General features: G+C 43.0%; 1 protein-coding gene across 6 annotated transcripts in view; it reads right to left on the bottom strand.

The window, feature by feature from the left end:
* The window catches only part of Cut (homeobox protein, cut), a 138,322-nt gene that overhangs the window by 9,396 nt on the left and 111,932 nt on the right, over window positions 1-16,994 (bottom strand). For all 6 annotated transcript variants that reach the window (XM_070296311.1, XM_070296313.1, XM_070296307.1 and 3 more), the window contains 2 exons: window positions 10,133-10,451; window positions 6,785-8,038 (listed from right to left, as the gene is read on the bottom strand). In XM_070296311.1, coding sequence (XP_070152412.1) covers window positions 6,785-8,038; window positions 10,133-10,451 — 1,573 coding nt within the window. The remainder of the gene's footprint in view (window positions 1-6,784; window positions 8,039-10,132; window positions 10,452-16,994) is intronic.

Here is a 16,994-nt window from a genome sequence, read left to right as displayed (position 1 = left end):
TTTTTTATCGCCCAATTCGGAGTACATACATGTAATGATTACACGTTACGTGGAATGGTATTTGCGGGTATACCAAGATAAAAGAAATGAGGTCACCATTACGTTTTCTCTGTGGATAGACCACATTTGCGGTTCGATTAACGAAATCGGCGCGTTATCACTATCGAACGGAATGTATCCTTCCGGTAACAATGACAATATTTTAAGCGAGGAATTGCGTTAGTGGGTTTGATTAAATCTCGAAAGTATTGAAACGAATTTTTTTCGATTACGATTCACTGATCTTCCACGCTCCTTGCAGTGTCTAATTCTTGTCAACCGTTCGTCGTTATTACTGAAAATGTTAATTCTGATATATATATAGCGATTTATGATTTTCCACAGTACCGTTATCGTGCGAATCAAACGACAGCGTAATATAATTTCCGTTGAAAATTGTCGGTGGGAGATGATGTCGCTTGCGTCACTAACGTCTTCTTTTCCGCGGATACATACTTTGCGCGGCATTTCACGTGGGAAACCTCATGCGCATCATATATAGAATCGCGCGTTGGTTGATTATATGTTCCGACATTCTCCCGCACAAACTTTCTCATAGGAAAACTAGAATAAGAGTAGTCGTATACAACAAATATTATCGGACGAATGCAATCGCGAGAGATACCTTAGCGCGTGCAACATACGATGATGCGAACGCAATTATTTGCTTGTCATATATATTTGCAGATAACACAAAATTCTCTCTCATCAACTCGCACACAATGAACGATATCGTTGCGAATTCACAATGTTTCTCTCAATTAAAAGAAACATTTTTCCATAAATTTGCCCAATAGGGTATCAACTTGTGTATGTGTGTGGAAATTATTTTTTAGCGCAAATCTGTAACGCGTATCGCACGGTGTTGGCAGATTTGACGGCGAATTTAGATTTAGGAGCATTTCATCAAGCTTGAAAGGATGTTACGTTATGAACAGGAAAGACGCAGAAAATCGCGTTATTCTGAAAAAAAAAAAAAAAAAGAGAAAGCACGATTACGCATTCACGATACCGAGGTGATAAGAGATTTTCATCTCATCGCTATTTCGATCGCTCACACACGCGTCAATCTCCCACGGTCTGAAAAGTCTCAACGGCGGGATAAGTCGCTTGGAAAATGGCCCAGTCGTTTACGCAACACGTCGCGGCACGTCGCGTATTGTGTTGCGAGCTTTGCGCACTAAATCCATACTTTTCTCAGAGATTGCGCGCCGTCAGCCGTCACCGCACACCGTCTCACCTCGGTGATGGCGAAACGTTACGGTCGACGTGCGTCCCGATCGCGTCGCGGCATCAAAGACTGGTTACGGGGAATCGACGACGAAAGGAGAGAACAATCGCGGCCGCGCGCGGTGATACAATGGGCGACGACGACGACAACGAGAGAAGGAAATGTTCGCGTTACTCGTGCGTGTTTCTCGCCGGAAAAGAAACCATATACCTCCGTATACAAGCGGCAATTATATTCGCGCCGTAAAATTGTCCCGGCGCATGCACGTGCACGCGACGCGATCCGCGCACACACGGCCGCGCACGCAGCGCGCGCGGATATAAGGGAGAGAAACGCCGACAATGGGCCTGATTGCAAAATCTGCAACGATTTCGTGGGAGCCCGCGCGACGGTGACTTAAGAAATTCATCCGATTGTGCGTTCGCGGGAGCGAGCGCGAGCTACGCGTCGCGACTCGCGATCGCACACGATTTGTGCAAAGTGCGCGTAGGAAGCACGCGTGGAAATCAATGCACGACGGCGACGGATAATCGCATAAACTTGATTTTTTTTTTTTTTTTTTTCCGTGAAATTGCCATGTTAAAATGCGAGGAAAATTGAGAGAACTGCGAACATTCTGTTATATCATATATACTTAAATAATTTCATCGAGATAAATGTATCCAATAATTTCATTATATCTTTTACTGTAAGACAATGCTCATTAAAAAAAGAGATTGATATTTTGTGGGTGAGTCGTCCTCGAACACGTTCATGGTGATTTCAAAGATAGGCGAGATACGTATATACATATTTGTTCGCATCTTTTTGTAGGCATTCAAATTATCTTACGTGTATCTAAATGTACTATTAAATGCGTAATAAAACGTTGATCAAACAATTATTAAGTAATCTAATTAGAGGCACGGCGAAACTCGTAAAATGCGACAGAGTACGATACTACGCAGTACTTTCTTTTTTAAATCCTCGTCATGAAGAACAAAAATGCGTTTGGATCCGAAAATCCCATTAGCGCGCGAACTGTCAAAATATAATAGGTGACGAGCAAAGTTTGTCTGAAAATCTGATAAAATCGACGCACAAGTGTCAACGCTAATGAACGAAACTCGTTCGCGCGGATACGCTCTCTGCACCTGTATACAAAGATTATTTTCCTTGTCTTTCTTTGTGGATGAAGATACAGTTGCGAGGTACAGCCTGTTTAATTGACGGTGAGATACGCGATGTTCGTAGCAGCATGGCATCGTTGTCAATTTCCTCACCGAGGTAATTAAAAAAAAGTCGGGCGCGCGTGTTCATGGCAAAGGAACCGTTCTTTCGCGAACGGAAACCGATCCAATTCTCCTTGGCCGTCTCTATCGGGACGGCCAAGTGTAATTTAAAACTAGCAAATTTTTACATTTCAAGTATCTGCGACGAGAGAATTAAAGATCTCTTTCACAGCGCGACATAAAATATATACATATAATAAAAAAATGTTAAATACGTGACACCATATTTTCATAGTCTTTTAAGTACAAATAAAGGTTTAACTTGAGATTATATAATTATACGATTAAAAGTTTAAAAATGTTTTATCTATAACTTTCCAGATGTCGATCGATAAATATATCTTTCTCGTAGAGGCTTTGTATGTAAAGATCTGTACAAGATTCTCAGCACGGATAGACCGACAATCAGCTGATCTCTTTTCATGACCTCTGCAAATCTCATCAGTTGAATTAATTATTAATTTAATATTATGCGTATATACAAGTATGCGAAGACTGCCATAAGTTTTGAAATCACTGTCGCGCTTCTCGATAGCGTTATCTCTCTTTCGGATCGGGTCAATGTACGCAGATACTTTTATAATCCCGGTCGTTAAGCAAATACTTCTCTTCATTTGGTAATGTTTTCTATACTTTGCTATGTTGGTCGTACTTTTCAAACGTCGCTGATCATAAGCGGAAATGACGAAAAATCTGCCCAGCATATATAATCGCGCGCTCCACCATAAAATGCGATAATTATATCAGTTATAAAGACATGTATAAACGTCCCGTCGCTCGCACGGAAATTGCAGTTATATGACTGCAAGTACGGTCCGTAACGTTTCACGCTGCGGTTGCAAATCATCACGACCATGATTTTCGTCCACCGTGATGGTCGGTCGCGTCGCGAAAAGTCCGCGACGAGAATCCGGCAAGGATTGTGCTCGCGCTTTCCCTACCCCGCTGTAGGGAACAAGATTCGGCAATAAACTGACTTGGAGCTAGACCAACTATGTTTATTACGGTAATCTCGCTTCGCTATGCGTTGCTCTTGGTGCGCTTTCTTAGATCAATTGTGTGTGTGTTGCAGCGCTCCGTGAGCAATAATAAACCCGCCCGGACGTACCGCGTTGAATAGTGGGCCAAGATCCAGATATGTTTGTCGCGAGGAGATTAGTAGTTTCCACGAATGCGCGCGATTTTTTCGCTTCCTTCTGAGCGACACTGACTGAGAGAGAGATATCTGTATAATTTATATAGCTCACCGTGATTTAGGCCACCGGGAAACTCGAGGACTATGCCGACGTTAACTGCATCCAAATCATCTTACCCTGAACTACGCGCGAACAAATTCATTGTCAGTGGTACATACGTGTAAATTTCCGCGAAAAATACCGCGCTCGTAAATAAGTATAAGAACAGTAAGAAAAATTAAGAAATATGAATTGATACATATGGGTTTTAACAATTCTTGTTTAACGCGTACGATGATTATGTGCACGATTTATATAATATATCGAATAGGTAAGATTTCACGATTTTCTCCCTATGACGAAAGAATTAAAATGAAATCATCACGACCCGAGATCAATAGTCCATTATATAATGTTAATAGTTTTTGAGCGTACTAATGATAAATATAAGATGACCGTAAAGTCGATTCACAGATCACAATAAAGCTTTCAGTGACAGGTTGCGTCGCCTGTCCTTGTCTATATAGCGCGATGAGTCGTTAGATCAGATATTTAGCCCGACGCGCGCAAACTTATCTTAACCGACACCTCTGCCTCCAAAGCTAGGCGGCGCCTTTCAAGCTTTATAAAGCCACCGATTTTTGCCCATAAATCACGCCTGATTATAGAAGTTTCGGACATTACTCCAAGCATATTTATGCTATTGAACCGCGGCGGACTCTCGTTACGATCACAAAGAAGCCACGGCCATGACTCATACGAACAAACGGCCGCGGTGATTAATCCGACGACTAAAGAACCCTCTGTATTGATGATGCTGCTATATTTTTAATACAGATAATAAATATCTAACCGATCGTAACTGTTTTTGAAATCTAAAAGAGCTTGATTCATATATCACTAGCAGCTGTGAATTATTTTATGCAATGGAGAAAGATATGTTTCACAGTTGGCTCTAATAAATGGGCGCGCTATACATAAATGCGCTCTTCAACCTCAATTTAGAAATGAAATACAATTATTGTATAATGTAAAGTATATAGAGCGAGAGAAACTGCATTTAAAACGGATGATTAATAAAAAGACGACTAATATTTTTCTCGTTATCATCTCTTTCCTCCTGAATCGTTTACTTGACCAATTTCTGCATTAGCATCTCTACAATTCTGATTTACCGCCGCGCTCACGCCACGCGGGACGATACACGCCCTGCGTCCCTGTAATTTTACGGCTGACGCATCGAGAAATGTTACGACCCCCTAAGTTTTTGTCACCGTGTCCTTCTCGCCATCCCACGGGGGACGACCTAGCTCTTCGTTCTTGTCGCTGTTCAGTCCCTCCCTCTCTCGCGTGCACTCCGTCCTATCCGCTGTAATGCCCCGTGATTGTTGTTACCAGAGATCCGACGGAAACCGACAATCCATTGATGCGGGACGCGTGTCGTGCTCCGGCACGAATTTTATATACACGTTTGATTTCGTCACCGGACGTGAAGGGAAAATGATGGCATTGAGTGAACACATCCTGCGCGCGATTGATATTAATATTTACAAAAAAGCGGAAGAACACGTAGAATAAATGTAGAAGAACACGAAGCGTAGAACATGTAGTGAATGAAATGTGAATGCAAAGAAGAATTTTTATAACGATATTTTTTATTCATATATAATATCATTTTCATATCTTTATTATTACGGAAGAGAATAAAATGTGTATTTTTTTAATCGCTACGAGCGTCATAAAAACGCCCGCTGTGACGCCGGGATAAAACGCCGCTGACTCGGTATAATTCAGCAAGTCTATACAATCAGAAAAGTGTAAATTACCTTCCGCAATAAGTATAGACTGGCACGTTTATTTCTATGTTCTCCGTTGGATCTTATCTTCCTTTCTTCTCCCGTTCCTTCCCTCTCTACACACCATGGAGCCCTTTATACATCTCACCCCTACTCAGTACTCATCCAGGGCTTCCTATTCCCAGAAGCTATTAGTCTAAACAATATGGCTGCCAAACGCAGCATACAATCGATAGCGGGCAAGGTATGCCAACGAGCTGCGTAATTTAATTAAGACTATAGCTGTTCAAGCCTGGATACAGCGCGTATGCGTTTTTGCATCAGATATTGAGTACAATATAGATATTTGGTAACAGCATGATATAACGAGATGTATATAACGAGGTATTTTTTTAACTCACTATTACATATATATATATATATATATATATAAATCTATTATGTAGCGAATAAATGTTATTATTTATATAAATAATTACATTTTAACTTTCTGTAGTTTCATTGATTACGTATTGCAATTGACTTTTATCGATGACTAGCAGGATTTATCGGTCCGATCTTTTTAACTTAATTCAAGCGAAAGCTCACGATGCCACCAACGCGTATTTAGCTCCCTAATCACACTTAGCGTGTGCGGTGCAGAAGGATACAATTCTCTTGAGCAATTCCTTTCCCGCGGTGCAGTTAGAGGGAACGGAAGTACCATCGGGCCCCGCGTTAGGCAGCCGAGAAATTAGCTGACAGCTCGTGGTTAGTGATTCGGCGAGATGGATTATTGGCAGTGCGAGGCGGAAGATTTTCGAAAGTCAGATCAATCGACAGGTCGTCGACGGCGAAGGCAAGAATTATCAAAGCATTCTCATGACGAAGGATTCGTTGTGGGAATCGCTGCCTGCTGTTGATATCTCGGAAATCGAACACGAAGAGTGATCCAACGTAATTACACACTTAAGATAGCAAACATTCGATCGCGCAACCTTGAACCATTGAACTTTACCGTAGATGCACGGTTTATTGCGTTTTATGGGGGCGTAGAAGGAAGCGAAATTAATCACGATTGCCACAGCCATCACAATGTGTGTAATTACGATGTCTCGTCCGTCTTCATGGACCGAGACGTCAGGCGAACCAGCCTTCGTCGTGTCGGACGTTACGCAGAAACGCGTCAAGAAATTGTACGAAACGATTGAGATAAAAAAAAATAATAATATTAGTGAGAGAAACGGAGAGCCAGAGAAAGAGAGAGCTGGAACATTGATGATCGGTACTTACCCTTCTTGGGGATCAAGGACTTGAGCAGCAATACGGCGTTCTCGTCGCAAGCCCAGCCGTGCATCTTCCGATAGCTATCGCGGCCCTTCTCGGTTAGCTTGTCCCAGGGCTTGGGCTTGCTTAGTAACTCGCTGACCGTGCCTTGGCTTAGTCCGAGAACATACTTGGCGAACAGTCTCTGACCGATATTATGTATCGACAATAGCTCGCGCACCCGCCTCGCTATGTGAAGAGTGTCGAGATTTTGCGAGGCGTACTTGTCCATATTGTGACGCAACATCTCTTGGAGCCTCGCCTCCATGGGATCGCCCTTTGGAATGAGGGATTCACCCAGCCGACCGGCCATACCGGCGGCCCCAAACTCGTCGCCGAATCGAAACGGATACGTTCGATCGTCGAATCGAAACGGACTTTTGAGCGTATCGAGAACACTTAAACCGCCGATGTTATTGTTCGCCAGATGATGGCTGTTGTTATTATTGTGACATGATTCTTGGTCGGCCGGACTCTTCGGAGGCAGTGCGCTCGGCACACCGGGGGTGAGGCCGCCGCCGTTGATAGATGCCGAAGGCGTGCTGGTCTCCATCATCGACGTCGGTGGTGGTTGGAAGCTCGGCGGTGATGTTAAGGCGGTTGTGGAGGATGGCGTCGGTGGTGCCGGCGTCTCGTGTCCCGACACTGGCGTTGGCGCCTTCTCGGTGATGTCTAAATTACCCAGGGACACCGTACCGATTGGCGTATTCGACTTTGCCGGGGTATTCGAGGTGGACGACGGATCCGCGCTCGGTGATGGAAGATGATTTAAACTACTTGGCGTTGTTGGCGGATGCAAACCCATGTGCGGCTGAGCTTGTTGCAATTGTTGTTGCTGTTGAGCTAACTGACTTAATTGACATGGCTGTGATTGTTGCTGCTGCTGCTGCTGCTGCTGCTGCTGTTGCTGCTGCTGCTGCTGATGTTGCTGCTGTTGCTGATTCATGATAGACCTTTCCAACGTCCGCCTCCAATTGGCAACAATTTCTTCACCGAGGAACGAGCCAAAGGTCTCGACGTTTTGGAGGGGTGGCGGGAAAAGGAGGCTCGAAGTCGTCGAAGTGGCCGAAGAAGGCGTCGGGGTGGAACGTGGAGGGAGAGAGGCTGCTGTCGGAGGCGGTGGCGGTGGTTGTTGGGAGGATACATGGGATGTAGGTGGCACACCTCCGACCCCGTGGGGCGAGGCGGTCGAGGCGCGCTGCAGGGGTGACGATAATCCACCTGCAACCACCAAAAACACAAGGGAGCCCGTCAGCACGCGTAAATGACACTCAACCTAATTTCGAGTCGCGATAGGGATTGTCGTTCCCGTTCTGATCGCCAGTCCGTTCGCGGTGTCTCTTTCCGAAGTGCAAAATCGAGCGGTGACTTCAACTCTCTTCATCATCTTCCAGAATGACGTGAGGATGACCGAGACTCTCTTTTTCGACGCTTCATCGGATCATAATCCACGCTTGAATGTACAAACGAGGAACGACGTGGACGCCAACGAGAGGAGGACTGTGGTGGAGACGTTGTCAATTGTTGCCAAAGATATCGCGGATGTAAGTATATATCCGTCTCGCGTAGAATGTTGATCGCGATGACGCGTGTGGATTCAAGAAACCGCGCCACTGTGTCGCGTCGAATAAAATATCTTTCGTGTTACAATGCAGTTGTCAGAAATACGAAATATCGCAAGATTTAGAAGAAAATACACACTCTTTAAAAATACAATCTTTGCGTGATTTTATTGGAAGATATTCTTTTAAAATCGAGCTTCTGGAGAAAATTTTCCTGTGATATATAATCGCGACATATGAGATGTTTAGCGTTTGGAACATCCGCGTAGAAACGATACTTACTCTGTTATATATTTCACTCGATTGAAGGAAGTAGCGGAAGGATCGGAAAGATAGGACCGCGAGCGACGATGACGTAGAAGGGGTGGCTCGGTCGGTTTGATTCAGAAGGGGTGACACGTTGCAGTATCTCTTTGGCTCTCTGCGTATATGGAGTGTCTCTTTCTCATTCTCTCTCATCGCGCGCTCTCTCTGTCAGCTTGGATCGATTCATAATAAACTCTGTCCTCGAAACAATGGCTCGGCCCGGGCAAATATTGCGAATATCGTCCACAAATTTGCGTGCACAAAGTTTGCGTTTCGTAGTGTACGGATGGTAGTATGAAGGAAGGGGAGGTTTAGAGGACTCTTTACGCGGGCAGGAGAAATGGATGTTTGGAACATTCGGTAAGAGATAGAATGGGCCTACGGGGTAGCGAGATGGAGAGCTAACGTGTGTTCGGTTGTGTTAGTATCTTCTACGAATGTACGTTAATATACGTATTAGCGAGAGAGTGGCTCGAAAAAGTGCAGCCTAAGCAGCCAAGGTTCGGAGAGATGAAATATGTATATGAGAGAGAAGTAGATATACAACAGAGAAAAAGAGAGCCAAAGAGAGAGAGAGAGAATCAGGAATGGTAGAGTAGAGATAAACGGAAAGAAGAACAGAAAAGAGAAAGAGAAAGAGAGAGAGAGAGAGAGAGAGAGAGAGAGAGAGAGAGAGAGAGAGAAATAAAAAGAGAAGGTAGAGAGAAAGAAAGAGGAAGAGAGACGAAGAGAGGAGCGATATAGAAAGAGAGAGAATCAGAGAAAAGTGCGAACACAATGGCAAGCAGGGTTATTTTTGTTTTCTTTTCCGATAAGCTCCTTCAGTCATCCCTCGTTTATTCTATAGAAGCGTTCTTGCGTCCGCGTTGCGTGACTTGTGTCCTTTTCATTGTTACTCGATGATAAAGCCCGTCGACGGAGCCTCGAAGAGAGAGAGAGTCGGGGACCAAAGATCAGAGCGGTAACGCAAGAATCAGAAACGAGATCGCTGAGATGTGTGACCGGCCTACCAACATCTCGTTATTTTCCTTTTTCTTTTTTTATCAAATTTATATATATATTTTGTTTTCAATTCAAAACAAATTCCTAGTAGAATAATACGTTTCTTTCCTCGTAAATATTACTACGAATTTTCATTTACTTGCTTTTATGTATCTTTCTGATTGATTAGCTTTACAAATCATATTTGAAGATGATATTTTTGAATATTCACTATTTTCAAAATGATTATTTTCGCTATAAATCGACAGTTTAATGTAATTATACTATGTATTTTTATTTATATTATTATATTTTTTATAATTATCTTATCTGTGAAAATCAGCTAATCAAACTTTGCAAAACTTCGCATTTTACTCATTCTTTCGAATTTTCTCCTAAAGTCAAATGCCTCGTCTATTTCCGTAATGTAATAATCCTGATCGAGATACATCGTTGACTCACTTACCGAGTGCGTCGGGTGTGTTGGAAGGTTTCAGATTTTCGGCTTGCTGAAGCGCCTTGAAGCGCTCCATAAGAAGATGCTCCAAACTCTTTCCAGGTTCGCCGGTTGGTATCTGCGAGAGGTCGACTGACCTCAGCACGCTGATTTCGCGCTTCAGGTCATCATAATCCCTCTGCCGTTCCAATTTGCTCTCCAGTCTGCTGATGTGCTGCCTGCGCACTTCGAGTTCCTCCTCAAGCCGCGCCGTTGCTTGCGCGCTTGTCTCCTGGAGGCGTTGCAGACTCTGCTGTAGCCTCGACACCTCCTCGACCAACTGGTTAATCTGAAAAAAAAAAGGCAACACCGTTTTCGTAAAGAGTGTCTGATAAAATTGTATTCGCGCAAATTGCGAATCAATGAAGCGCGTATAAATCGATTACGAAATCTTAAACGTTAATATTCCTTAACGCGATATCTCACGCCGGTTATGTTTATTGAACGATATCGTCGATAAAATTTCCCTCATTAAGGAAGACATCGCGCGATATAATTCACGGGGATTGCTACTTCCTGAAATATCACCGAGTACTTTCGCATCGCTCATCAGGAAATCGACTCGAAGCGATTAAATGGAGATGGAACGTAACTACATTATCATCGACGCAAATATAGAATCACATTTTCGAGCTTCTCCCTCCTTCGCGATTCGCTTCGAGCATCGTTTATCTGAAACCGAACCTAGTAAGGAGCTTACCAGAAGCTCTTTATTAATTTTATCGGGAATATATACGCGGAAATCAATAGCGAGCGCTTAAGAGAGGATAACTTTAAATCTTGGCGAATCTCTGAATGTAATTACCGCGGATTAAATTACGTATAAAGTTTCAATCGAATCGATCGAATCGTTGAATTGTCATCCAATTATCGGTAATAATTTATGACATATGTCATCGACCATCTCGTCGTTTCGACACTTAGTTCTCAAAATTTAATGCGATAATGAATACGATTGCGCGGCTGTCTTGTTCTTAATAAAATATATATTTATAATTTTGCGAAAAATTGATTCATCTGTAGAGATCCGAAGATTATTTTACAATTAAAATTGTCCATAGTGTCTTCGTGGAAGATATAAAATTCGGAGATATAAATTTATAAGATAATTTCCTAAGAATTAAAAATATCACGAGAAACGTCAATTATATTGCTGGAAAAAATTAAGTATAATTCATAGGACAAAAAGATTGATAATATTTATATTCGCGATATCGCCCGCAGCGATGTATACGACGTAGATTCGCTCTTCATTAATGCATCATCGATCCGCAATAATTACAATGTGCGACCGCAACGTCTTGTTTTTCCATCTCTATAACGAGGACGGATCTAGGATGTTGAAAGAATCGAATAGCGGAATCGGCGACAAAAAATTATCGCGGCGAATAGAACGGTACGGCAATCGCGCTGCTACTGTGCCGCAATCAATCGCAATGAATCGTGGGCACTCGAAACTTATCCACGTGTTCCGCGAGGGTTCACGTGGATGCGTGCGCGCGGGAATACGATGCATAGTGGAAACGGCAGACGGTAGAGAGGAAGAGAGAAGACCGATCAAAGGGGGTTGGGGACGGGACGATTTTAAAGCTGAATGCGCTCGCACAGTGGTAGCGCGCGCGATGCAACAAGCTACGTGAATGAGATCGTATCAATTGTTTTTTCTCTCCGAGGCGCATCGCTTCGTCTCTCTTTCCGTGCTCCGGGGGTTAATCGAGAGGCAACGACTTCAATTTTGCAAAATTCGCACCTCTCCGACAGCACCGTACACATCGATACGCATCTTGTGTGATTCTCTTCTAGCTAAATTTAATTTTATAAAAAAAAAAAAAAAATGTTTTTCGATATCGTTGTTCGATGCGTTTTTTTCGATTTGTCATCTATTGTATTCAACGACAGTGTTAGATATAACCGTACGTATCGATTGAGTCTTTACAATTTAATGAAATTAACTACATTCCTCTGGCGCCTTGTAACCCTATGACTCATCGCGGTAGTATAAAATCGAAGAACCTTGACGCACGTGGTAAACTTGCACGTTTATATTCGTTAGTTTATTTATCGGGGGCGGCTACCTGTCGATTGTCCTCCGTTTCATCCATAATCGATACACGCTTACGTCTAGAAGCTTCATTTCTACTTGTATAGGTATGGATATGGATGTGTATGTGTGTGTGTGTGTGTGTGTGTGTGTGTGTGTGTGTGTGTGTGTGTGTGTGTGTGTGTGTGTAGCGAGCGAACATGAGTGCGTATTGCAGCGATGTCATATGTACACAACGGTACACAGGTAAGAACGGACGCGGGTGTAGATAAGTACGCATTGACGTTCGATGTGCCGTTAGGTAGAGACGGGGTGGTCGCTGCCAGCGGGGGTGAGTTTATATAGGGATAAGTTTCCGAAGTTGCCGCGATCGCTCGCAATAATGTCCGTCATTAACGGCGATGGGGTAGGTTATCGCCACGAGGGAAACCTGAAACGAAGGACAGGTGGAATTAACACCACGTCGATCGACGAACTTACGATAAATACGGCGGCGACTTGACGTTGTGTGTGTGTGTGTGTGTGTGTTTTTTTTTCACGTAACGGACACTCACCCCTCGGTATTCAATGTTGTGGGAGGGCGGTTTATCGACTCCCCTTTTTTTTCTTGTTTCTTTTGTGACTACTGTTTAACGATGCGAATAACATGGCGAATCAACGTTCACGATGCAAGATGTGACTGTATGTTTCTTCAATTAGCGAACTATAAGTGAAGAGTGCAAAATCTATCTTTGAACTTTCTTCTGATATGTGTTTCGTATGAAGGAAACGCTGATGTGTGATATAATGCATCAAATATATATATATATATATATATATATATATATATATATATATATATATATATACGCAATGCAAAATGCTCAGTTAATTTATACATGTACGATGATAAAGTATTTTATATTACACAAATTATATATTCCAATATGCAATATATTTTAACAACCTCTGTAGATTGTATGTATATTAGCTAACTTATATAAACTCATGTTCCCATATATACATATTTATATAAATATTTATACACATATTTTACATAAATTTTATAAGAAAGCGATTAACTCAAATTTTTTCTGCCTCATAAATATTGTATATGTTCATATAGATGTACTAATTTTATAATATTTCTCATCTTCCAAGTAATTTTATTTCTATCGAGAGAAAAAGAGAGAGAGAATAATTTCGCATTTTACCATTAGGTTCTACGAAATCAGATTAATTTTTCAATGATGACAAATCAACCGTTTAATTAATATTGATTATAAGAATAATAGTCATTAATCGCTGCGTTATGTATAAAATAAAAAATATATAATTAAATACTTAAGAATTAAAGAATTAAAGTTAATAAAAATATTAATGAAAATGTATAAAGAAACAATGTAACAATATTAATCAGTTATTTTTGATTTCCCGTATCGCGAAGAAAGTTATAGGAGATAAAGATCATGATCGAAGAGCAAAAGCCAAGAAATATCGTCAGGAACGACGACAGGAGATGACGCGTGAATGTTGGCAGATTTTCTACTTTGGAACAATGTCATCGATAGAAGGAGAACCGCTCGTTAGCGAGATTCTCGGCTGCTGAGGGGCCACACAAATTCGATGTGCGCGCATAAGAGATGTATGTGTGGGGTAGTGACCAACGAGCAATGCTCAGCAAGGCTGGTCCAATCAGGGTAGCGAGATGAGGGGAAAGGGGGTGAGTTGAAGCAAAAACAATCGGGGCTTGATCGATGGTCGCGAGGTACGACGACGAGGATATGAAGGCGAGTCGGAAGACATGATCGGTCGTATGCAAATTAAAGCGGAGAACGGTGAGCTCCGAGGGCTGACTCGGTGGGAAGAAACGTAGGGTGCGAAGTCGAAGGGTACGGAGGGTGCGCGCAAGGGTTGCCTGCGCGCGGTGGTGTCAAGCAAACTTCAAGTAGCCGCACGCGCGTCCGCATTGTTTCTTGACCGTCGCCACCACCCTCCGCCATCTCCTCCCGCCTCCCCCTTTCACGATCCCACGCGTCTCCTCCCTTCGCATCCCCCTTAATCCTACGCGATTTTTGCTATTTGCATTATATAGGCGTCGGCAGGCCTTTGTTTGTTGAGCTATTGATCACATTTTCTCCCGCGGTATAATCAATCTTCACGCACACACGTCTCCGCCGGCCTTTCTCATCCTTACGTATGTATACGCACGCGTTTGCGCGCGCGTCCGCGTGCGAGTGTATGCACGGACGCGGTGACTCGAGTAACGCGCGGCTCTCCGATATCCATACACCGTGGCACATTAGAACCCCTTTTCGTTATACGTACGTAGATTCGGTACAGGGACAAGATGGCCGTTTGCTTCGTATTAATTTCGTAGCCTGTCCACCAATGATGCGTCGGTATGAGATCGTCATGGCCGTCGAAACTCACGTTCTCGCTTTTCGTGGTTTCACGGCTCTCCCTTTCTCAATCTCTCCCTCCCCCCGTCGTATTATCGTTTCCACGTGAACGACGAGAACGCAAATATAAATTGTCGTTTACGTTGGGATACTCTGATATCCCTTTGATCTATATCCATTACCTCGATGTATATTGTTGATAGGGGCAAACTTTGTAAAAATTAGACTTTAATGATTCATTTATTTATTCAATTTATTCTCAGTACTAAATTAGGACGAATTCGTCGGTGATCATTTTAAAGAGATTGAACAAGATTATATTTTGATTTAAAAATATTTTGGAGTAAACAAAAAAAATAATACGATCACTTTCAACTTAGAATTAATAGTTGAAAATATAAATTCTAGCATGTATGGATCTGTATCATTATTATTATTAATTAACTCTCTTGGTTCGTTTATTACAAATTTTTTTCAAAATATGAGAGAAAAGTAATATGTATTTTATTATAAAAAGGTTTCATATTATGCAACAATAAAATATTTATGTCTACAAATACTTAAAACAGAAGTATTGTTGATTGCATCTTAATAAGAATTAACAATCTTTAAATCATATAAAATTCAATGAATCTTTTATGAGCGCTTTGTTATACTATTCGATCTACCATATCGCGAGAATTCGTAGATCACGCCGGACTTTTGCGAGATCTCATCGTGAGAACCGATATCAGCGTATCCCGATAGGAAGATTCCATTTTTACATCTCGGGAGGAAAGATCGCCGATATCAAACCCTTTAGCGGTAAAGCACCCCTTTGGGCCGTAGAGGAGCTCTCTCCCATGGAGGTTCGCTCCTCTTCTCGCCACAGGAGAATGCCAATTAAAAGCCGAGGTCGGAAAGAAAGCCCAATCGATAGGAGGCGGCTTTGCCTTCTTCTTTCTCGCTCTATCTCGCCGATTTTCATTCTCTTGCTCATTCTCCTTCCCTTTCACTCTGCCGACGCGGGTAGCTGAAGCAACCGAAGCGAAGGGTTGCCCAAACTGGGAAGTGGGAATTATGGGCAGGATTAATATGCAAGGACTGGATACGTGCGGTGGCAGGAGGTGGAGGAGACGGAGGAGTAGAAGGAGGATGGGTTAGGGGCTGCAGGAGGGTGGCGAAGCAACAAAAGGGGTCGAAGGGGAAGTATGGATGGAGAGAAAGGGGCTTTCCGTTTTCTATCTCCGTCAGCCCGACGTCGAGATAACTGGCTCGGTCATTCGTCCTCTCTCCGTCTTCGCCCGTATTTCTCTCGTTCTATCAGCTCGCATCTCATCCCCACTACACTCTCCTTACAGGATACACGGCTAACGGACACCCCTATCGATTTTACAACTCGATATATGTGAATACCCACTTGTCTAATGACTGATCGGGCTTCGAGCTCAACCCTTTCCCTCCCTCGAGCGTCCTCCCTCGAACCCCTTCGCGTTTCTGGCCGAGCTTCTCCACCAGCCATCCTCCGCTGGTACGATACCACCCTACGGGAGATGGAGAATGAGAAAGGGGAAGACGAGAGAGAGAGAGAGAGAGAGAGAAAGAGAAATGGTAGAAGGAAGAGGACGCGGAAGAGAGTTGAGGCCGAATGTATCTCGCCTCATTACATCGACTACGTGCCTTTGGCCAACATCTCGCGTTGCATCGACGCGCATACCCTCGCAAAAATCCGACAGAAAGAGCGCTTACCTACCCCATGCCTATCGCGATGTGATATCTGACTTTTTTATCGTAGGTAGAAAAAATAGCGGAATACGGTCAACGGCGATTCTCTTGTCTCAGGAGATTTATTATCATTTGCATGAAAATATCTTGATAGAAATGCAAACAAAATGAAATACCAAATAGGAGAGATTACGAAATACCCAATTAATACTTTATCTTACATTAGATTATATAAAAGAATATATGTGTAGCGCAATTAATCATCAACTTGTTAAAATAATATTTAAATTTTTGGAGTCTCGTGGCTGGTTCTCTGAACACTCAGTTACTCTTCATTGTATCAACAATGACGTTTGACATCGCGCGCGAGAATAGCGTGAATGAAGAATTTCTTGAAGGAGCTTGTCCGATAGCACGATAGCAGCGACCGAAGGCGAATGTTTACAAAGGCTACGCACGACGGCGTTGGAGAATCGCGAGGGGATGAGAAAGCGGCTGATGGGGTAAGCGAAGGGAGGCGGATAAGAGGGGTGTCGCCGGTCGTAACGTACCACAGTTCGTACGGAGGGTAGAAGGCAAAATGTATGATATTTTATTTTAGCGTTCTTCTGGGCGCCGCTAGATAAGCCTCCGAGGATTTATGCTTATTACAAGCAAGCACCGGCGAGGGCACTCTTTGCCGAAACCGGTCCTATACATACGGTGG

The sequence above is a fragment of the Polyergus mexicanus genome, unplaced genomic scaffold (assembly GCF_030449975.1).
Source record: "Polyergus mexicanus isolate NDT 795.1 unplaced genomic scaffold, iyPolMexi1.0 SCAF_5, whole genome shotgun sequence".
Taxonomy (NCBI): domain Eukaryota; kingdom Metazoa; phylum Arthropoda; class Insecta; order Hymenoptera; family Formicidae; genus Polyergus; species Polyergus mexicanus.
This window is presented reverse-complemented; position numbering and strand designations above follow the sequence as displayed.